This window comes from Trypanosoma conorhini, assembly GCF_003719485.1.
Source record: "Trypanosoma conorhini strain 025E chromosome Unknown Tco_14.4_contig_00082, whole genome shotgun sequence".
Taxonomy (NCBI): domain Eukaryota; phylum Euglenozoa; class Kinetoplastea; order Trypanosomatida; family Trypanosomatidae; genus Trypanosoma; species Trypanosoma conorhini.
In genome coordinates this window covers 23,291-43,967 of record NW_021704168.1, presented here as the reverse complement: position 1 = coordinate 43,967, position 20,677 = coordinate 23,291, and the positions used below count along the sequence as shown (strand labels likewise).

Sequence of the window (20,677 nt, the reverse complement as noted above, 5' to 3'; positions counted from 1 at the left end):
TGGACGCACAGTCCCGCCCTCCGTCGGCGCACGTGGCTTGGGGGCTACGACTCTGTTTCTGCGGCTTCGCTTCGGGTCCCCGCATGCTTTGCAAATTGTCTTCCTCTCTTGTGGCCTACACTCACAAGAAAAGGGCTGAATACGAGTAAAGTGGCTGGCTAGCAGCTCCAGACAAGGGAGGGGCGGTGTGCTCGTGCACGCGCAACAGTAATTATATATATAATTAATAAAGAAGAAAGGTGGTGGCGGTGGTGGTGGTGGTGGTGGTGGTGAACCGGAGTGGAAAAGCAAAGAAGCATAGAAGGGACGCGGTAGGTGTCAATAGAACCTATTCTCTCTGTGTGTGTGGTTGGACGCGGCCGCCAAGGTAGGCGGTTTTTCCCGCTCGTGGTGGGCATCTCTGTGGCATTTCGCGCTGACGACGGAGGGGGAGGGGGCAGCGACGAATTAGAGGCTGGGCGGCGTCAACTCTGTCGCGCGTAGTAACGCCGCTTGTGCTCTCGCCCCCCCTTCACCGCGCCCGCCGCGCTCTTCCGCCGCGGTGCGAGGCCGCTTTGCCACGGGAATGAACATTGACCTCTCCTTCAAGTCGATCTCCGAGCTTCGCTTTGATCGAGCGCGGGCGTCGGAGGAGGAGGTGCTTGTTGCGAGTCGTGTGCAATCGCTGAATGCCGGCAACAACCGCATCGAGCGCATCATTGGCCTGGGCGCCCTCTTCAACCACCTTGCCCACCTAGACCTCGCCTACAACGGCCTCGGCGGCCGCGCAGGCCCCGATGCCTGCGCCTGGCTGGACGCCCTGCCGTCCTCACTCCGTGTGCTGAACCTCGCACACAATGAGCTGAGTTCCTTCGCCCCTGACGCGCCGGTGGAAGGTGGCGGCAAGAATAGACGTGGAGGCAACGGAGGCGCAGCCTTGGCAACAGCAGCAGGAGCAGCCACCGCCACCTCAGAGAAGCTGGAAAGGGCCTTGGGGCATCTGCGTCGGGCGTGCCCAGTCACTTTGGCCCTTGTTTTTAGCCAAAAGCGTTTTCCCGAGCTTCACGAGGTGGATCTTTCGTACAATGCGTTACGCTTGACCCTGGATGAGAGCGACCGCGTGGAGGCGATGTGGCAAGAGGCCGTGGAGGGCCCAGCTGCAACACATGCATTTAACCAAGAGGACAACAAAGCGTGGCTGCAACGAACAAAGTCTGCGGTGGCTGTGCTAAAACTAGACGGAAACACACAGATATCCGCGCTCAATGGTGTACTCTGCGGAATGGAGGCGTTAACGCACCTTCGAGCAGCAAATTGTGGAGTGTCCGATCTGACCGCGGTCTCTGCGGCGGCAACGTTTTGCCCGAAACTGCACAGTCTTGATATGCGTGGCTGCCCCGTTGCAGATGCATTTATAAGTGCCCCGCGGACAACCATTGCCACCTTTCTCGAGTTGCTGCTGCTACCTTCTACTCTTTCCGAGCTTGGAGGGAGGGATGCAGAGGGTGAGACGGAGGCAAATGAAGTCGAGAAGCGCGCCGTTCTGCAGCGTATTGTTCGCGAAGTTGCACAACAGCATATTGGACAAATAGAAATCCTTCTTGCGCGTCAACGGCCTTCTGGCGGCAACACCCTGGCTCAAGTGTTGTACGCGGCACTGCTGCAGCAAATTATTCCACAGATAGCGGAGCTGGACGGAGACGTGGATGTGAATGCGGCGCGGGAGGGGCTCATGAACGCCGCGCGGGAGGTCCTCGAACAGGTCATAGAAAACACCGATAGACCAGTCACGCAGGGGGGACGCAACAAGGCTTTACTCCCCGGCGTGAGATCACAGAATAAGCCGCCAAAGGAGAGACCTCGAGGGTCGGACCAAGCAGAGCAACCGAGGCCAGTGACCTCCCACGGGGGCACGGATGGGTCCCGAGATTCCTTGGACCCTCAGCCGCGTGATGCCAGCCCGGCGGTAAGGAGAGGTAGAGAGGCGGTACCCGCCGCAGAGGGTGTGAACGGCGGCGTTCCTAGGCCCGAACGTGCACGCAGTGCGCAAAGCACGATGATGATGAGGGCTGCGGCTGCGGCTGCGCAGCTTCGCCCGACGGTGGTGGTGACCGGCTCTTCTAGCGCCACCACCAGCAGCAACGCTGCCACCGTCTCCTCCAAAGCCACTGCTCCCAGCGGCGCTTTCGCCAATATCGTGGCCGATGCCGATAATAGAGTCAACACGTCGTTTAGTAGAGAAGTTGAATATGCGACGGCGACAACAAGTTCCGCTGAGGCCAGCAATAGTAGCAATAATGATGGAGTCAGTGGCGTCCGTGGTTCTGTCCGTAGGGACAATAGTAATGTTGCATACGGCGGGAGGAAAGAAGATACATCACTCGTATGCGGCTCGGCGAACACCACAAACACGACGGTTAGTGCCGCACCTGGTGCACGGACGCACAGCGACAGCAGCAGTTTCTGTGAGGAAAGTGGAGGAGGAAGTCGATTTCAACGTGCCCTCGCCGCTCTGACGCCAATGCTGATGCATCGACTAAGAAGCGAGGGCTTACCGGATCATCAAGCTGTAACAACTGAGCCTGGTCGTTTCTCAAAGGATGGGTTTGACACTTCGACCTTTTCGACAGCGACGTCGAATAGCAACACCTTGGCGGCGAGGGAAATGCTGCTGCAACAGGCGCACACTCTTGAGACGGCGCTCCTCGCCTCACAGGATAGACAGCGGGGCATGCAGGAAGTCGTGTCGCACCTAAAAGAGCAACTCCAACAAGACCGCCGTCTCATCACTGACCAACGCAAGGAGGCGGCGCGACTGCGAGAGGAGTTAGACCAACTTGCGGAGTCGAACAGGCGCATCGCACTTCGGGTAAAGAGGCGGCAAAAGGAGATTGCCTACGGTGCAGCCGCTCTCAGACGCCGAGAGGCGGTGTATCAGCGAAAGGCCGCGCTGGAGTACATTGAGCGGGAGGAGCAATCCCTTCAGCAGGCCGAACGCCGCCTGCGGGAGAAGTTGTCGCTGAGCGGGGCGTGGTCTCACACACGTCTGACTGACTTGACTGGACTCGTTCGGGCGACGACAACAAATGGGATGGAGGCGATTCCACCACGCAAGACGCGTGCGGATTTGCTTCGCGAGACCGCCGTAAAGGAGCGAATGACCGCAAGGCGCAAGCAGGACACGTTGGCCTATAACCCACGCAGATTTCGCCCCAGTGAGTACGGCCTAAACGACGGCGATGAAGGCAGCAATTTGTCCATGAATGACACCAGCGTGAACGCCCAAACGGAGCGGGGCCAGCCTCCGCAGGAGACGAAGAGGCGCGGCAGAGGTGTGGACGCGGATCGTAGTCGTGGCCAAGGCAGTGCGGGGGAGCGAACTCATGAAAGGACGCCGTGGCGTAAATGCCGGAGCAGCTCGTCATCATCGCAGGCAACCACATCGACGGGGAAGGCGGCGAAGCCGGAGGTGGGGCCATGCTCCATGTATGACAAGGGGTTCAGCCCATACGGCGACGTGGAAAAGAGTGACGGAGTGCCTGATAATGGCGGTAAGAACTATCGGCCAAAGTCCCTTGAGGGGCTCTCACTTCAACAGCTGTTTGAAGAAGCAGCAGTGATACAACACCGGCAGCGTATTCTACAGCAGCGCATGAGTGGTGTTGCTAACGCTGCGGGGGATGAAGCCGCTCCACGCGAGACGGAGGAGCGTGGTGCGAGCTTTCACGACGATGACGCCGAGGCCACTTTTGGGAAGCGCACACCGTCGACGTGCATGGGAGTGGTACAAGACGCAGCTGGCGGCGGACCGACGCTGCACTGCGCCGCCGAGGATCCCTCGTGGCGCGGCATGTACGGTAAGGCGCAGGGCAATAAACCGCATATGGAGGCCAGCAACGACAATGATGACGAGGACTCGGTGGACGTGGTTGTGTCACTGGAAGAGAGCCACTTGAAAGGCGACTTTGTCGTCGCCGCTGTCCCGCCACCGGCTCCTACTTTTTGTGCTCCAGTGAGAAACGGGAACTTCACAGCAGAGCCAAAACGGCACACAGGACAGCCACAACAACAAGAATACAAGGGTCAGGACGAGTCTTTGCTGCCGTCTCTTCCTGCTGCAGAGGAGCACTTCTCCATGGATGCTCGCCGCATCTATACAGAGATACTGCGCCAAAGTCAAGAGCAGCGTCAACAAAGAATACGCGAAGTCTCCCATCCTGAACAGCAACAGCAACAGCAGAAAACAGAACTGGACGGGGCGAAGATGGAGGGGGAAGAAGAAGTAGAGGGGGAGGAACCGTCCACCGTTTCGACGGAGCCGAAGGGCTCCTCGATCACTGAGCATGATAATATGTTGAATGGTGAAGACGCGACCGAGGAAGCCCGTAGGTGTAATTCGCAGCTTAACGAGGGTGAACTTCATGCTCACACAACAAGTCGCGCGCTTTTCTCTTGACTTGCCAGTCGTCTTTTTTTTTTTGCGTACGTAAGTGTGTGCGTTTGCGAGGATGTATGGTTTACGTTGGGAACATCAAGAGGAATGATTCAGTAGCCAAAGGGCACACTGACCCCTGTTGTCTGCCATCACTGCTTTGATTTTTGTTCATTTTCTTTCCATGCACCTCTCGTTATTTTATTTTATTTACTTCTCGCTTCTTTCATCGCTCCGTCACTGTCGGTGCTGTCACGTGCTTTTATTTATGCAGGGAACGAGTCCCCGGTAACTTGTTTCATGGCCTTTTTGTCTGTTTGTTTGTTTGACGTGTTGCGCCCCAACTTTTTCCATGGCGCATGCGTTGCAGCATACTACCCGTTGCACGTGTGTGCAGGTACGCATGTCCATCTCTGACGATTTTCCCTTCCCTCTCATGCTTTTGCCGCCCCTTCCTTCCCTTTGAGCTCTCGCGGCGCCTTCTCCCCCGTGCTGGGTAGCCCTTCGCATAGAAGGCAAGGCATAGAGTACGGCGGCCTTTGTGTTAAGGGATACAAGGAAGGTCAAAACACAAAGTAGGGCACGAAACTAAAGTAATATAAATACAAGCTGTAATACATTTGTACTTTTTAAAAAAAAATAAACAGTGTGTGGAAGCTTTTTTGCCTTTTGCTTCTGCTTCAACCCAAGCAAAGCGAGCAAAGGACTAACCTGCAAAACGGTGCGAGAGGGAAGACAAGAGAGGGGGAAAGGAAAACCACAACAGAAAACGACAACAAACAAACAAGCAAACTTCCTTGGACTTTCCTTCGCTTGTGTGAAAGAGTCAGTGTTGCTATAGACGAAGGACTGCAGAGAGGCGTACGTACACCCACTGCAAACGGACAAAAAGGGGGAGTTGTGGGATCAAAACATTCCTGCCCCTCCCACGTCAATTGTTTGTTTGTTTTTGTTTTGTTTTTCTGTGTGTGTGTGCTTCGTGTTTGGCATCTCTTGCGTGAACGTCGCCGCGACAGATGTCAACCGAGGGGGCGTCATCCAAGGCTACCACGTCACCGAGGGCGCAAGCCCAGCCGGTGCGGCACGCATGCACCTACCAGGGCTTTCAGGGAACGCTCACGGCGGATACCACGGGTTGTAATTTTACTAGCGATCTGGTAAAGGCAGAATTTCTTTGGGAGAACGTGAAATGGATTCGTGTGACCACAAAGTACATCAAGGATAAACCAACCTCGGTGCTAGTACTCAAGGTGAAACACGGAAAAAACTTTGGCTCACGGCTTAGCAATAGTGGTAAGCACTATTTTTATTATCTCATGGACATTGTAGAGGCATCTAGAGGGCTCCAGGCGCTCAAGGATGCTGCATCCGCCTCAGATGCTGCGGTTGGATCAGCATCCCCCGCGTCGAAAGGTCATTTGACTGCAACCGCCAACACTACGGGCGCAGGCGACAGTACGAATACCCTGCCAGCTGCCCCCAATAGCAACGTTAGTTTGGCGAACTGCAATCAGGCCAACCCAGCTTCACCCATTGCTGGCAACACAATCCCAAAGGCAGACAGCCCCTTACAAACTGGAGGCAAAACTCTTGGAAGTGCTCGGACGACTTCGTTGAACGTCTTGCGCCAAGAAGATGATTGGGTAAGCTCTTCCTCCACAGGACGGTTAAGGAAAGCTGCCAACCCGCGGGACGAAGGTGACGAAGAGAACGCTGGGCGAAACGGTGCTGGGGCGGGTGTGAACATGCCTTTCCTCATTGGCACCCAACGCCATGCGGAGCAAAAGGAGTTTAACTCTAACCTGTCTCAGGCTCAGCGATGCAATACAGTGGCCATCATCAACCGCAGACGCCGAGGGAGACAACGTGAAGCGGGGAGCACCTGGTGGTCCCGATGCCGAGACTGGGTTGCGAGTAATTTTTCTGAGGGCCCGCTGCACGCCGTTATAGCATTGTGTATCATGCTGTTAGTGATCCTTGCGTTGGTCCTCTCGCTCCGTCTAATGGCGGGGTTGTTAATTAGAGAGAACTGGCCAGAATCGCTGCCTGAGGAGACGGTAATCCGCGTTACGCGCGGGTTGGAGCAGCTAAAGCAGTGGCGCACAGAATATCACGTGGGAGGCGCCATAAGAAACGTGAACCGCGACACGTCTGCGACGATGATGGCGATGACGACGCGCTCGGCACCACCTGTCCGTGTGACGCTGAAGGACATGACAGTCGCCGTCCAGGAACTCCTCGCGCGCTATGTGGCAGTGCAACACGAAATGATTGCAACACGCATTGAGCGTGTACGTCGCGAAAACATGCATCCCGAGACAATCCTTAGCGAGCGGCGTCGTTTGCTGGATGGCGTCCCTCTTGACTCCCTGCAGCAAGATGAAGGGAATTGGGAGACCATGTATGGAAACGAGCGTGGTGAAGATGGGGTTGGCGACGCTGAAGCCGCTGTGTCTCAGGAGGGGCGGCATCAGCAACCACCACTCAGATTTTCGACGGCACGTGTGAAGGCCGATCTGAACCGACTGCTGTGTTATGCTCGTGAGGCGATCGCCGTAGTGAAATGGATATTTTCAAGGCGAACTAGTGCCGGTAACCATAAGAACCGACCCACGCCCTTCTTCTTGCGATGGCTTGCGCCCAAGCAGGACGAAGGTGGCGCAAGCCGAGCCTCCAAAGATGGCAGGGATACGCAGCAACTTACACGGTATGCGGAGGTGCTTGCGAATGGGCAGTTTGTCACGCAGGAGGTCACATTCGCGGAACGCGATGAGCGTCGTAAGTGCCTTCGACTCACGCGGGAGCTCATTCGTCTCGCAAACCTGGTTGAGGAGCTCCTGCTGGAGTACCACGATGTGGTGATGGCGCCGCTCTATGAGGCGTACCTGTATGAAGGCTTCTCTAACGTCTCCGAAGTGAAGGGGATACACGCGGCATTCGGGGCTGCGGCCGTAGAAACGCTATTGAGAAACGACCACGAGGAAAGTGGGTTGGCCTGGGGGCACAACAACCACCTACTGCGTTCTATCCTGCTTCGACGACAGGCTCTTGCGCTCCTTCGCTTTGACCCCTTGTCTTCCTCCAACGGCGACCAGGAATACAAGGCAACGCGCCGGCCGCATAACCCCCGATCCTCCTCAACGTCGACGAGCAAAGGTCGCAAACGAGGGAAGCAAGCCAATTCCACAAGTGCGCCTAACAAGGAACGTGTGAAGGCCATTCTGCAAGACTTTGTCGCAAGTACCACGGAGCCCTCCGAGACGCGTGGTCGCATAACCACGGAAAATTCAGCTGCCTTGATGCGAAACATCCTGAGCGAGATGAAATATTGGTATGAGCATGAAGAGGACTGGCAAACCGTTGTCTTGTGGCGACTGAATTCGCCAAACCGGACCCTAAATGCCACGCAAACGCCACATGGCGCCCAGGATGCAGAAAAAGAAGCGGAGTCGGATAATGATGATTTTCGCAAGGTTATTGGGTCTCTGCCGTTGTTTCGCGGCCTTTGGTGCTTCCTGAAGCAACCTATAAGCTTTCCACAGGAGGCGGTAAAGAAAAAAGCAGACGTTTCCTCTTTCTCCTCAAGCCCAGTTCCTTCTGAATACGGTCAAAAGGGCGATGCTTTTCCTAACTTTGCTGGTAACGAGTGTGTTTTGGAGAACGAGAATGAAATTTTCAAGAAACTTTTTGCGGGTGGAGCTGAGGACAGTGAACTGGTCGAAGAGGTGTGCGAATGGAGGGAAAATGACACACGTTTTAATAGCATGGGCGTTCAGCCTCCTTCAGCCTCGTTGGTGACGATGGATCCGGCAGCATGGGCCTTCAGTAACGAGGAACACACGAAGAATGATGAAGTAGGAGGTGCAGGGGACGAAACTGAGGCGACGGAGACTTGGATACGTACCGTCGAGCTCATCTCAGAAGAGGCCCAAATTCGTTGGCTAAATGTCCTTGACCTTTTTATTCGTTCGCACGAAGACCTGCATCATGAATGGGCGCAGGACAACAGGGGGTGGGATTGGGAGAGACCCTATGAATGGGGCGCTGAGGTAGGCTACGGAGAGAGCAACGCGGCGCATGCTCGTCAACGCGTTATACGATTGCTTGGGTGGGCGAAACACCACTATGAGAAATACCTCGCAAGAGACCCAGTGGCCTTGTTAGGCTCCTCCGGTGCGCTGTCGGAATTCACGAAACAGTGCGCGACTTCACAGAGGTGGTCCTGGTGGAAAGTGTTTTGGCCGCCGTCGTGGTTTTTACAAGTTAAATTGCCGCAGTCAACGAGCAGCTGCTGGGTATTGCGACCAAAGCACGTGGATCCGGCGGTGCGCCGTCTGTACCGTAACGTGTTGTATGTACGCCTGGGCGATTTAGAGGATGTGCCATTGATGCTGCTATATACTTTCTCGACGCCATCAGAGCTGCTGGAGTCCCAGTATAAACTACGTAATTTTTTTCAAATTCTGTGTTGGCTGCTTCTGCTGGTCGTCGTCGTGGCAGGTGCGATAGTCGTTTTCCTCAGTTGAAGTGTAGAGAGGGGGATAGGCACGCCGCCTTTGAAGTTCAACCCGAGTTCGACAAGGAAAGAGCGACGGTGAGGCTGAGCCACAAGGTTGTTGAATTGGACGTGAAATTTGGCTCTTGTTTTTTTTTCTGTGTGTGTGTGTGTGTTGTCATTTGTTACTAATGCCGTGATGTATGCAGTTTGTATATCTTTTATGGCAACTTTTTTTTTTAAGTTATTACTGCTATTGTTTGTCTGTGTTTGTGTCCTTTCTCTTGCATGTCCGGTGGTGGCAAGTAATGTTCTGTTTCTGCTACTTGCATCTGCCTTTTGTGTGGCTGTCAGCTTCAGCTCCTTCGAGTTGCACACTTCTCTTGGCCGCTCGGTTTGTCGAACGTTCGTGCATGTGTGTGTGTGTTTTTTTTTTCATCTCGACTATTGTGGGTGGGATCAGGAAGTGAAGTAGTAGGAACACGGAGAGGAGATTTGCGTAGGTCCCCACCCCACCAATATCACCGCCGCCGCGCACCTATTCATCTCCCCACGTTGCTATTTATTTGTTTGCGGTCGCTTCAGCGGAGCCTCTTCCCCCCGCAGTGACGGAGGGCACACCGCGTTATGTCCAGCTTGACCGGCGTCACTGCTGCCACTGCCGCACCACCGGTTGAAAACTGGGGTGCGCTCAGGTGGACCACCCGTCAGCGGCAACAGAAACCGGCGGAGGCCAAGAAGGAGGAGAAGACCGGTGACGAGAATGGCGCCGGCGTCGACGGGGATACGGAAACCGTGCTACAGCTTGTTTCCTTGCCCAAGCCCCAGCATCACAGCAGCGGAACGCCTGCAAGTGCGGTGGAGAAGCCCATTGTTCAGGTTCCTGTTTTTTCCATCGCAAGTGCCTCGGCAACGACTAAGAACGATCTCTCACTCTCCCTGCGTCCACAGTCTTCTGTGACCACGACGCAGAGCGCTGGTGGGGGCGTGGCCGTGGAGTTGACCTCCATTCGTTTTGCGATTCCCAACGTATGCGTCGGCCACGAGCAGACGGAAGAGGCAGGGCGTGAGGTGCTTGCCGAGACGCAGGAAGAGATTAAAAAGTATCAAGCTTCTCTCCTCGGCGCCGTTGGTGGTGCCGCCAATGCGGGGGCGGATAACCAGTTGCTTGTGATGATGCCTGGGGGACCGCGCAAGGACGAGCGTATTGTCGCGGTGCTCGACGACCTCACCCTTTCGTACCCCGCTGGACGCTACAAGCTGGTTCTGTCGAACTACTCCTTGATGCTGGAGGACAAGAAGCGTGGGGCGTCTGGGAGTGGGGGCGCCGCAGTCTCTGTGCCGCTTAGCGATATTGTGCAGTTGTACCTGTGCGACATTCCCGACAGCGGTGCTGGGGAGCAGGAGAATGAGGAGCTTGCGCAGTATGTCGTCGTGATTCTGCGCAATCCGTTGAAGGTGCGCACCACGACGTACAACCACCTTGTTATTTCCTGCCCTGCAGGGTTTGTCCTTGGCGAGGAGCACCCGTGGCGGTGCCAGCTGGAGACGCAGGAGGAGATTGACGGCTTCCTCGCCGCCCTGCCCCACAACCAAGGCAACGCCGCAAACGCGTCAGCGACAGCAGCAAATGGCGAGACGGGTGGTAAGGCGATCAAGAATACTTTTGCGCCAGTGATGTCGGGGCGTGTCAGTGAAATCCTCATCCGGATTTTGAAGTCGTTAACAGGCGTAACTGCGCTTGGTGGCTTTAACAAGGAGTACCAAACGAGCAAGGGGCACGCGGTGCTGCGCTGCCTACACCACGGTGCCCACGGGCTTCTCTTCGTCCTGCAGTCGGCCCTCCTGTTCCTGCATCGTCCCGTGACGCGCGCCCTGTTCAGTGAAGTCACACACGTGGAGGTGGATGAGTCGGAGGGCGGCAGCACGACGTTCCAGATGGTGGTTTACGGCAAATTCGGCAGGCGTGCCAGCGCCGCGGGGGAGAACAAACTCGTTTTCTCCGCCCTCGACAAGCATGAAAAGGCGGCTCTCCTCTCGTACCTTGCCAAGAAGGTGACGGTGCGGCGCATCGGCCTCGCGGTCGACGACGAGGAGGAGGAAAGCGACGATGAGGAAGGGAGCGACGAGGAGGAAGCGAGCGACGATGACGATGACGATGACGACGAAGACGACGACGAGGAGGACGGCGATAGCGAATACGAAGCGAGGCGGCATAAACGTTCCCGCCAAAAGAAGGAGAAGCCGAAGAAGGAAAAGAAGGAGAAACACCACCACCACCACCACAGTCACCACCACAAGAAGCACAAAAAGCACAAGAAGGAGGGAGCGTGAGCGGCTCCTTCGCTTCTATTCACCTCTTCTTTTTTTTATTTTGGCTTCTTCCCGTTTTTTTTCTTTCTTTCTTTTCTTCTCCCTTTCTCTAACTCTACGCAGCTGTGAGGCTGACATGTGTAGGACGCCACGGGAGCCTTCTGCAGAGCGACGCAAAGGGGGAAGGCAGGGGGAGGAAAAAGAAAGGTGACGAGCACAGACCAACATAATTGCATAAAAATTATACATTCCGTCTTCCTATACATAGAGAGAAGGGGAGAGGGGGGGTGTGCGGCACCTTGTAGTCCTCTCACGGCATGCCTGGGGGATTAACGCGTTCCAGTAACACCCTCCGCTTGACATCACCTTTTATTGAGTGCTACCGCGTTTCTACGTGTGTGTGTGTGTTTATATTCTTTGTCTGGCTCTGTTTTTGGCGCACACGCGTGTCTGCTTGTGTACGCACAGCTTTTTCTCTCTCCCTCGACACATATTTTTGCGTGAAGCACTTTTCACTTCCCGCGCTGACTCCCCCGCAGGGATTCGGAGCAGCATTCTTCCCCCGCGGTCATTTATTTTTCTTTTTTTCCATGCGTTTGTGTTCTCTACTCCCAATGCGAGGTGTTTCCCAGAGGCGTTGACCATGTACGCGGGGAAGCGCTTTACCTCGCCGTTTAGTTCGATGCCTCCTCATTCACAGTCGACCTTGACGGGGGAACGTGGCCGGCAACGAATGGCAGGTGCCGCCATCTCTGCTGCATCCTACAGCCAGCCAAGGCGACCGGCGGCAAGTCGTGCAGCGTCAAGTAATGCGTGGAGTGCGGCGGCATGGGGTGGAATGAGTGAGCCACACACGGAGCGGAGGCGGGCGGCGTCTAGCGGCGGGAGGCAGCGTGGGGGTTACAGTAGAAAGGCCAACATTCATCCAGTGGGTGGCATCGCCTCTGATGCACGGCGTGCTAGTTTTACGAAGGGGATGGGATTTTTGCCCGACGGCAACTCTTACATGGCGTCCTCGACGAGTATTCCCAACAGCTACAGCCAGCAGAGCAGCAATGAGAACGGCTACCAGGTGCGACACCTCCTTTCGGAGTTGGTGGAGATAAGCCAAGCGTTAGCCGCGTACTTGCAGGATGGTTCCCCTCCTAGAATGCAGCAGCCGCAGCAGGCGTCACCGCGTAGCGTCAATGGCGGGGCAAAGAGCGGACCGCACTCTCAACAGCAGGCAACGCTAAAGGCACAGGAGATTGAGCGTATCGTGAAACGTGTCGAGAGCCACTTTGCGGCCAAGATTGCGTCCATGGAACAGAGGGAGAAGGAACAAGCTGCAGTCATTGCCGAACTAAGAAAGGAGCTTCGGCGATACCTACAGCAAGAAGGACCGATTTCCACTACTTTGCCAGCCGGCAAAAACAGGGATCTTGGAACCTCGTCTCGTCCTGATCTACATCCTGCGGGTGCTGCTTACGGTGCACGCACTACCACTACCACTACCGCCACTACTAGTAATGGTGCTGCTGGTGACGTTCATAGTGAGCAGGTCACCGAGGTGGAACACCTCCGCTGCATGTTACAGGAGGAAAAACGTCAGCGCCTTTTTGTGGAGGAGCAAACGCAGTCCCTTTCAGAGCAGCACGGACGCGTTGTTATGACCCTTGAGCGACGACTGCAGAAGCAGGAGGAGCAGCTGCGTGAGCTGATTGCCTCGCTGGACCACCGGGCGCAGTTTGCGCCACCGTCGCCAAACTCTCGCTCTCCAGCGGCGTCACAGCTTTCACACGCAGCCGCGGTAACGTCGCCGCGGCTGAGTTTGAGGCAACAGTTGACGCAACACGAACAGGCGCAGCGAGCCTTTGACACGTATCATCAAAACCCTCGTGGTGCTCACGGGCTAAACACAAGTACTCGAGACACTCTCTCTGCTGATAACAGCCGAATGAATCCTAATCGTGACACCGGTGCCGCCCTTGATGGCGATGACTTTTTAGTAGACCTCGGTCTTGCCGAGCCAAAGCCCGGAATGCGTACCGAAAGTGACCCACACAAATCCGGTCAAGAAGCAGTAACTTCTTCACTTCTGAAGCAGTCACCTCCCCAACCCAAATCTCGGGAGCAGTATCAAGAGCAACAACGGTCTCAGCAGCAGCTGTATAGTGTAAAACATGCCACTAACGTGATGGATGCTGATGCAACCAAAGCGGCTGCGGAAGTAGACGACATTGCCGCCTTCTTGGACAACATCACCCAGGAACTAGAGAGCATTGACGCACTGGGGCAGGAAAGTGAAGGGGAAATCTAGGTGGGGGTGCTGGCATGGATTGTGGAGAAGTGGTTTCGTTGTTTGCTTGTCTTTTTTTTGTTTCGATTTGTTTCTTTCTCCGATGCATTGTCGTGTGATTGTACCCTTGCAAGACTGGGAATTGGCGGGGAAATAGCACATGACCGACAGTAAAGAGGCATATCCATCTATTTCTTCTGAACATGAGGGAGGGAGGGAGGCGGGATGCATTCATTTATTTTATTTTACCTGACCTGACTTGAACAGGCCGTGTCAAATTAGTTCTCCCTTGCTTAGTTGTGTATATGTGTGTCTCTTATGCATAGGAGTTGAAATTCACCACGTGACGCACGCTGTCAACTGCTTTGTCCACACTTCTGTCATCCACCTGTCAATTACTTTTTTGATTGAACTCTACACCTTTCCTTCTTTTTTTTTTCTGGTTGGGGGGGGGGATTTTTTGCTTTGCTCCGTGCGTGTGTGGGTGTGCATGAGGTTGGTTTCAGTTGCCACGCGTACAAAGAGGGTATTTTAAGAGGCAATACAAACAGAGTGCGATGTACGCCGTCAGCATATCGCTGGGCTCCAGCAGCGCTGTGGTGGCCGTTGCCGCCGCCACTACTACGGCCACTGCCGCTGGAGCAGAGACGGTAGCGCCGATTAAAGTGATCGCCAACTCCGCGGGTCACCGCTCAACACCAGTGATGGCCGCCTTTGCGGGCAATGATGAGGTACTCTTTGGTGAAGACGCTCGTGCCTTGTACCCACGCACGCCGAACCTTGTGGTGCCGTACCTGTTCGCCTTTGCTGCCGTTGCTGAGCAGCACCGGCATCAGCAACGCCATGGCAGCGACGCTGCTGATGCTAACAAGGGCAATAGTGAAAGTGCCGTGAAGGAGAATGTTGCGAAGGCCCTTCAGTGTGGAGTTGAAGAGGCTGCGAAGAGGCACTACAAGGGTTATTGCCCACTCGTAATTAGAGAGAGTGATAAAGCGGGGCGGCTGGGGTTTTTCCCTCCAAACCAGAGTGATGAAGGGGAGGAAAATAATGATTTTGTTACTGCAGAAGACATGCTGGTGGAGTTCTTTAACCACGTAAAAAGGCATACCGTGGACGCCGCCTGTGAACTGACAGCTACCGCCGAAAAATCGCCCACACTGGAAGGGCCACCACAGCGGGAAGGGAGAGCGAAGATTATTCTCACAATTGTGGTGCCACGGTATTTGTTTGCGGCGGTGGTAACACCAACCAAGGCTCTGCAAGGGAGTGCGGGTGGTGACGCTCGAGACGCAGTTCAGTGGGTGAGGAACGCGATTCTCACTTCCCACTTGGGAGCCGTTGCGGCGCATGTGTCGGTACTTTTTTCTGACGAGGCGGCCCTCTTGGCGATGGACGCTGTCTCATGTCGCCCACATCCGTCTCATCCCATGGCAGGCCACTACTTTCTTCTGCCGGCTTCCGCCTCCACATCATACGGGGTGACAGCTGACGGTAAGGTTGCCTCACCGTGGCCGTATTCACGTGTACTTGTCGTGGATTGGGGCGCGCTGGGTGTCTCATTGACGCGTCTTCGCCTAGAAGGTGGCTGCCTCGTAGATGAAGCGAGACCTCTTTTTCTTCGCGCCTGTCAGGCCGGGGTGGATTCTCAGGAGGCGCAGTTTGGCTTCGCCGCGGCAGCATGCGGTGGGGGCGACGCCGTCAATTTGGCGCTCCGCGAGCGCCTTGCCACGACCTTTGCGCAGCAGCAGCGCCGCGTCTTGGGCTATCAGTCACTCAGCGATTTCCCCGTCCGTGCCCAGCGTCGGCTGCTGCTCGTTGCAGAGGAGAAGAAGGTAGCGCTGAGCAAGGCGGCCCAGGTCCCGGTGGAGGTTGAGGCACTGGCGGAGGGCATTGACATGCGGGACACAGTGACGTTTTCGCGTGTTCGCGTGGACTCCGCGCTGCGGGGGGAATGGAAGTTTATTGAGTCCTTTGAAAAGGTTCTTGCGGAATACCTGCATCTTTTGGAAGAAGCGGGGGATGGGGCTATCGACGCTGTGGTTCTCTGTGGGGGTATGATGCAAATGCCTTGCATTGCGCAGTCCGTACGCCATATTTTTACGCAGCGTGCTCTCATGCCAGGCACGGGGCCTTGCCTGTTTGCCCGCAACCTTGTCATCATGGAGGCGGCAACAAGCACGACAGTCGTGGAAGATAGTTTAAGCGATGGTGGCAAGAGTTCCTCACAGTTGCTACAGAACAAGAATATATTTGGGGCGGAAGAACTTCCATGTGTGGGCGGGTGCCTGCACAGCTACCACCTTGCCCTTGCCGCCCTCCAAGAACGAGAGCACGGATACCAGGATGCTGCAAAGGGTGGAAAAAATGGGAAGAAAAAACTAAGTCTTGGACCTAAAAGGCAGGAACTGGCTGAGGGGGCACGGCGTGTGTGGCTTGCCCTCACCCTTGACGATTCGGGCAGGCATGGAGATGAAAATCGTCGCTGCAACGAGGTTGCGGTGCTGCAACAGCCGATTTTTATCTACACGCAGCCCAATCTTGAGGCATTGCGCTCAGCTCTGGCACTTCAGCAGAAGAAGGATGCTCCTCTGCAAATTCCCACGGCGGCATTATCTGTCCTGTTTACGGCCCACACACTTCTTCCTGCACGCGTTGTGGTGCCGTTGACCGGAGCCAGGCAGAATGCGGTTGTTCTTTACCTGTTTATGGGGTCTGAGGACAATGCGCAGCTGCCGCATCACAAAAAGGGTGCACCTGATGCAACGAACGCGCTTTCCTGCGTCATCCCATTGAGTGACAAGGGTGTGCCCCTCCCAGTGGTTGAGGAAGAGGAAGCAGGGGAAAAGTGGAGGAACCGTATTGTATTCACCTTGAGCGAAGATGAGAAAAGCGACGCAACCTCAACAGGAGATGCGGCCACAACGGCGCCCTTGCAGTTGCTGATACAGCTGGTGCGGGTCCCCACGCACGCCTCTGAGTCAGCTATGATAAGCCCAGGAGAGGTGCAGGCAAGCGTCACGCTGGACCTCGGTGAACAGTGAGGAGGAGACGAAGGGGAACTGCAGGCGTGGTGTGTCCCACCTGGTCTGTGAAGGATGTGGGCGTGCAATCTACATTTATTATCTTCGTACCAATCTTGAGCTCGTGCGAGTAAATTTCTTCAGTTGAAATAAAATGATGTTAAATGGCTGAAGCTTTGGGAGCTTTGACCCGCCTGACAAACTAAGAACAAAAAAAAAGAGCGCGGGGAGGTGGCTTCCCCGTTCATTAGTGGGATACCCCCCACCTTTAGTTGTTTGACTGGCGGCGGCAGGGTGCGGGTGCAGCAAGAAATTTGTTGTCTGACGATTATTATTATTATTATTATTATTATTTTCCCCCTTCTTTCTCGCGGGGGTTTCATGCATTTAGTGCGTGGTGGAGGGCAAACACACTCGCCGAAGGTGAGGAAGAAGAAGAACAAAGTTGCCCCAATGACAGCTGCTAGCTCGAACAGCGGCGGTGACGGCGGTAGCGGAAGTGGCAGGGGCGCTGCCGCCGCCACAAAAAAGCCTGGTATCGCCAATGCCGTGCCCCCACCAAGGAAGAATCCGCATTTACTTCGTTTGGCGACCTTTTACAACACGCGCATTCCACTGGGCATCCGCGAATTTGTGTTTTTAGGCCCGTTGCTCATCATAACTTTCGGTATCGCGTATTACCTTCCAGCGCTAGCGCCCGTCGAGAAATTTACGCAGGGGATCACACCCAACACGAAGCCCATGACAGATTACGTACTGGAGCCCATTTATGATGAACATGGGGGGTTGAAGGGGTACCGTCGCATCCTTCGGCAGCAAGCTGAGAAAGGGGGGACTGCGTAGGCCATGGACGACAAGTGTGGCGTTGAGTTTCGCTGTCGGTGGACGCTGGAAGAGAGATGGATAATGTGCGCCAGATCAGTCGTTTGTCCCTCTTTTTTTTTTTCACTATTGTTGTTGTTGGTGCTTCGTCGGATTTTGCTTCTTTTATTTTTTATTTCTTTCTTTTGATTTGATTTTTTATTTGCCTTTCCGTTCTGCGCTGCCGCAACGCGCGGAGCTCGTCGACGCCTGCGATACCCTTCCCCCCCCCCTCCCCTTTTGCTTCCTGCCTGGTGTCATTGACGCGCAAAATTACCCACCAACACACCGAATAATGACAACAAATAAATAACGAACTGCCCCTGATAAGAAAAGAACGCACAAGACAGAACCCATGCGGCTCACAGTGGATATAATCCGTCGCGCTCCGCAGTTTACCAACACCCTCCTGCAGCGGGAGATTGACCTCCGCGGTCTCGGCTTAACTGTGCTTGATGAGCGATCTTTGCAGCAGTTGAATGACAGCTTTGACGTGCTGAACCTTTCGCAGAACCCCCTTGTGCGCCTAGATTACTTTCCCAGTGGCATTGGCACCGGCACGGCGTCGCAGGCGGGAGCAACCACTTCTGTAGATCCGGGGCAGCGAATGATGCTTCGTTTGCAGTCTCTTGTTGTGCATCGTAACCGCCTTTCGCACGTAAGCGAGGCGACGTGTGCGGCACTGCTTCCTAATATACGGGCCTTCTTAGCGGACCACAACGAATTCCGTGAACTGCGTGACCTGTTGTTTCTGTCGCACTGGCGGCAGCTGGAGATTCTCTCCATTGAACACAATCCGGTGGCCCAGCACGAAAGTGAGGCGCGGCTGCGGGCGTTCGTTGTTTTTCTTTGCCCCAAACTAAAGCTTGTCAACTACCAGCGAGTGACGCAGGCCGACAGACTCAACGTGGAGATGATGCGGGGGGAGTTTGAGCAATGTGTGAAAGAGTGGCGATGCCTCGGGGAGCAGAGCCGCGTTGTTCGAAGCGGGGGTGTCGAGTCTGCTGGCGAGGCGGCAGTAATTAATGGAGATGGTCTGGTTAATGGTAAAAGACTGAGAAAACGTGGCCGTGAGGCTCGGGAAGCGGCAGCAGCGGCTGCTGCCGCAAGCACCTTCAGTAGCGGTGACGGCTTTGGGGAAGTGGCTTCCGCTGCGGTCGGCCCGTCGACGGCAGCCACGACGGTGGCGGCATCGGATGCCACACACGAGGCGCTTGACAGCACTCACGCTCGTCTAGAGGCACTGGAAGCGAAGATGGCGGCTGCGGAGACGGAGGATGAGTTGCTGGAGATACAGCAGGAGATCATGGACTTGGAGGCGGCCGCAAAGCAGCAGCAGCAGCAGCAGCAGCAAGGGACGAAGTCGAAGCGGGCCCGTACCTCGTGATTGCCACTGAACACCATGCAAAACCGAAACCGAAACCGAAAAATATACACAAGAATTGGAAATGCAAGAGGAGTGCGTGGGGTGGGGAGGTAGAGATGATGGGCTGCGGGCGACAGTGGAGGCGTTGCATGCTTTGCTTGAGGATCTCTTCCTCTAGTGGGCTGAGTGCGGAATATTTTTTTGTTAAAATCCAAGAATTCCCCTGGGTGGGAGTCGCGCGTGGTTGTGGGCAAAGTGTGGAGGACAAGAAGAAGAAAAAAAAGGAGAGACACAGTCTTACACTCACACATATTTCTACATTTTTTGTTTGTAGTTTTGCGTCTAATAAGCACAGAAGAATAATTATTATTTTTGCTTTGGGCTCTTGTGAGGATGTTTCATCCTGGCCTCGTATCATCTCTCTCCTGTGCCCTCTTCTTTGCCCCTTTTCTTTGCCCTTCAGTATAGGCGTGCGTGCAGTCTTCTGTCTCTAGTTTTGCTTTGTTTTTTTGCTCGTGTTTTGGGCCGCTTCCCTAACACCCACGCGCGGATGCCGCTTTCGTCATTCGGTGCTCGCAGAGGAGACAGGGAGGCGCTGTAAACTGCCTGCAAGGCGCACAGTGGGCCAATCGTGCGATGCAATGCGGACTTTAAAAACGAAAGTAACAAAAACAAAAACAAAAACAAAAGAAAGGATTGGCGGTGCCGTAGCACCTTGAGGGTTGTGTGACTCGCAGACCCTTCTGGGACGCCCAAAGGCAATTCGATCAAAAAAACCTCTTCTTGTACACACACAATAAGGCGTGTATTGAAGAAAAAAAACAGTCAAAGCTTTACGCGTGCCCCGTTGCTTGCAGTGTTTGCTGGCCTCGTAGCGGGGGGGGGGGGGGTATTCCCGCATCCGGTTGATAGGGCTGAAGCTCGCCGCCGTACATCACGACCTGTCGCAGTCAATACATGCGTAGAGGAGGCGCATATGGACCTCGTCTCTTTCTTGTTGTTGTGTTTTTTTTTTTGCTTCCCGGTTCTTTGCCTGCAGTAGCGATGCTAGGCAGAGGGCTTTGCTGTCGTTCGTACAAGGGGGTAGTATTTTACTTGCCCTTTTTCATCTCCTTCCTTCTCTTTCCTTTGAGACGTTTGCATGTGTTGCTGTTTCTGTACTCTAACTGATCCCTGTGTGCTCCACGGTTGTATATATATATATATATATATATCTGCTTCCTGTATTGCTTTGGAACTCAACTTGTTGTGGCCCCTCCCTCTGCCCGTCGTTGCGAGAGATAGGGCTGGCCAGGCGTAAATGTGGAGCATCTCGCGGCGACTGCTATGCGGTGCTGCCGGTGCGGCGACGACGGCGGCGTCTCCAGCCGGCGGCGTTTCTAACTTTTCCTTCAGCAAGCGGTTGAGGGAGCTGGAGAGCGACCCGAGGTGTGCGCTAGGTGGAAAGGAGTATGCCATCCTGTGTGAAAAGCTGCAGCACTATCGCGGTCTACAAAATAGGTACGCAGTGAAGCAAGACGATATTGAGCGGGCAAAGCGGGCGGCACGGTACAGCGGCTTGGAGTTTACGCCAAAACACGTAAGAAGGACTGCTGCGCAGGAACTCCGTCAGCAGCCGGAGGAGAGGAAGAAATAAGTGCGCGGGGGGGTGGAGTCGTACAGCGGGGCATGGTGTTGTTGGGCCCGTGGCTGTGCTACGAGCCTATCTTCCTATGTGGGCGTGTTTGCGTTGCCATTTATCTAACTGGGTGGTGTTTTTTCATCGGTCATTGCTACTTACTCCTTGATGTGTTTCCTTCCTTTCCCTTTTTACTTTTCCTTGGGGGGCATGTTGCCGCTGTTACGCCCCACGCCTCGTGTTGCTTCCTCACGCCTCCTCTGTGCCCTGGCAGCACGCGGGAGGAGCAGCAGGAACCTCGGAATACGGCAGCAG

General features: G+C 55.0%; 8 protein-coding genes across 8 annotated transcripts, besides 11 other annotated features; all 8 read left to right on the top strand.

The window, feature by feature from the left end:
- Positions 1-238: 238 nt before the first annotated feature.
- Positions 239-272: a microsatellite.
- Positions 273-565: 293 nt separating this feature from the next.
- Tco025E_02184 (uncharacterized protein) lies at positions 566-4,435 on the top strand (the record flags this gene model as incomplete). The annotated part of the gene is made up of 1 exon (XM_029369117.1): positions 566-4,435. One exon carries the CDS (start codon positions 566-568, stop codon positions 4,433-4,435), a length of 3,870 nt encoding a protein of 1,289 aa, XP_029230801.1.
- Positions 4,436-5,159: 724 nt separating this feature from the next.
- Positions 5,160-5,172: a microsatellite.
- Positions 5,173-5,204: a microsatellite.
- Positions 5,205-5,346: 142 nt separating this feature from the next.
- Positions 5,347-5,396: a microsatellite.
- Positions 5,397-5,427: 31 nt separating this feature from the next.
- Positions 5,428-8,937, top strand: Tco025E_02183 (uncharacterized protein; the record flags this gene model as incomplete). Its single annotated transcript, XM_029369116.1, has 1 exon — positions 5,428-8,937. One exon carries the CDS (start codon positions 5,428-5,430, stop codon positions 8,935-8,937), a length of 3,510 nt encoding a protein of 1,169 aa, XP_029230800.1.
- Positions 8,938-9,065: 128 nt separating this feature from the next.
- Positions 9,066-9,085: a microsatellite.
- A 448-nt stretch (positions 9,086-9,533) lies between these two features.
- Tco025E_02182 (structure-specific recognition protein 1) lies at positions 9,534-11,240 on the top strand (the record flags this gene model as incomplete). The annotated part of the gene is made up of 1 exon (XM_029369115.1): positions 9,534-11,240. One exon carries the CDS (start codon positions 9,534-9,536, stop codon positions 11,238-11,240), a length of 1,707 nt encoding a protein of 568 aa, XP_029230799.1.
- A 26-nt stretch (positions 11,241-11,266) lies between these two features.
- Positions 11,267-11,328: a sequence feature (GA-rich).
- Positions 11,329-11,862: 534 nt separating this feature from the next.
- On the top strand, positions 11,863-13,518 carry Tco025E_02181 (uncharacterized protein; the record flags this gene model as incomplete). Its single annotated transcript, XM_029369114.1, has 1 exon — positions 11,863-13,518. The coding sequence occupies one exon, from the start codon at positions 11,863-11,865 to the stop codon at positions 13,516-13,518; it is 1,656 nt and encodes a 551-aa protein (XP_029230798.1).
- A 32-nt stretch (positions 13,519-13,550) lies between these two features.
- Positions 13,551-13,595: a sequence feature (A-rich).
- Positions 13,596-14,054: 459 nt separating this feature from the next.
- On the top strand, positions 14,055-16,538 carry Tco025E_02180 (uncharacterized protein; the record flags this gene model as incomplete). The annotated part of the gene is made up of 1 exon (XM_029369113.1): positions 14,055-16,538. The coding sequence occupies one exon, from the start codon at positions 14,055-14,057 to the stop codon at positions 16,536-16,538; it is 2,484 nt and encodes an 827-aa protein (XP_029230797.1).
- A 306-nt stretch (positions 16,539-16,844) lies between these two features.
- Positions 16,845-16,871: a microsatellite.
- Positions 16,872-16,970: 99 nt separating this feature from the next.
- Positions 16,971-17,360, top strand: Tco025E_02179 (uncharacterized protein; the record flags this gene model as incomplete). The annotated part of the gene is made up of 1 exon (XM_029369112.1): positions 16,971-17,360. The coding sequence occupies one exon, from the start codon at positions 16,971-16,973 to the stop codon at positions 17,358-17,360; it is 390 nt and encodes a 129-aa protein (XP_029230796.1).
- Positions 17,361-17,499: 139 nt separating this feature from the next.
- Positions 17,500-17,537: a sequence feature (A-rich).
- A 196-nt stretch (positions 17,538-17,733) lies between these two features.
- Positions 17,734-18,765, top strand: Tco025E_02178 (U2 small nuclear ribonucleoprotein 40k Da; the record flags this gene model as incomplete). Its single annotated transcript, XM_029369111.1, has 1 exon — positions 17,734-18,765. One exon carries the CDS (start codon positions 17,734-17,736, stop codon positions 18,763-18,765), a length of 1,032 nt encoding a protein of 343 aa, XP_029230795.1.
- Positions 18,766-19,408: 643 nt separating this feature from the next.
- Positions 19,409-19,433: a microsatellite.
- Positions 19,434-19,935: 502 nt separating this feature from the next.
- Positions 19,936-19,958: a microsatellite.
- Positions 19,959-20,044: 86 nt separating this feature from the next.
- Positions 20,045-20,380, top strand: Tco025E_02177 (uncharacterized protein; the record flags this gene model as incomplete). The annotated part of the gene is made up of 1 exon (XM_029369110.1): positions 20,045-20,380. One exon carries the CDS (start codon positions 20,045-20,047, stop codon positions 20,378-20,380), a length of 336 nt encoding a protein of 111 aa, XP_029230794.1.
- Between the last annotated feature and the right edge of the window lie 297 nt (positions 20,381-20,677).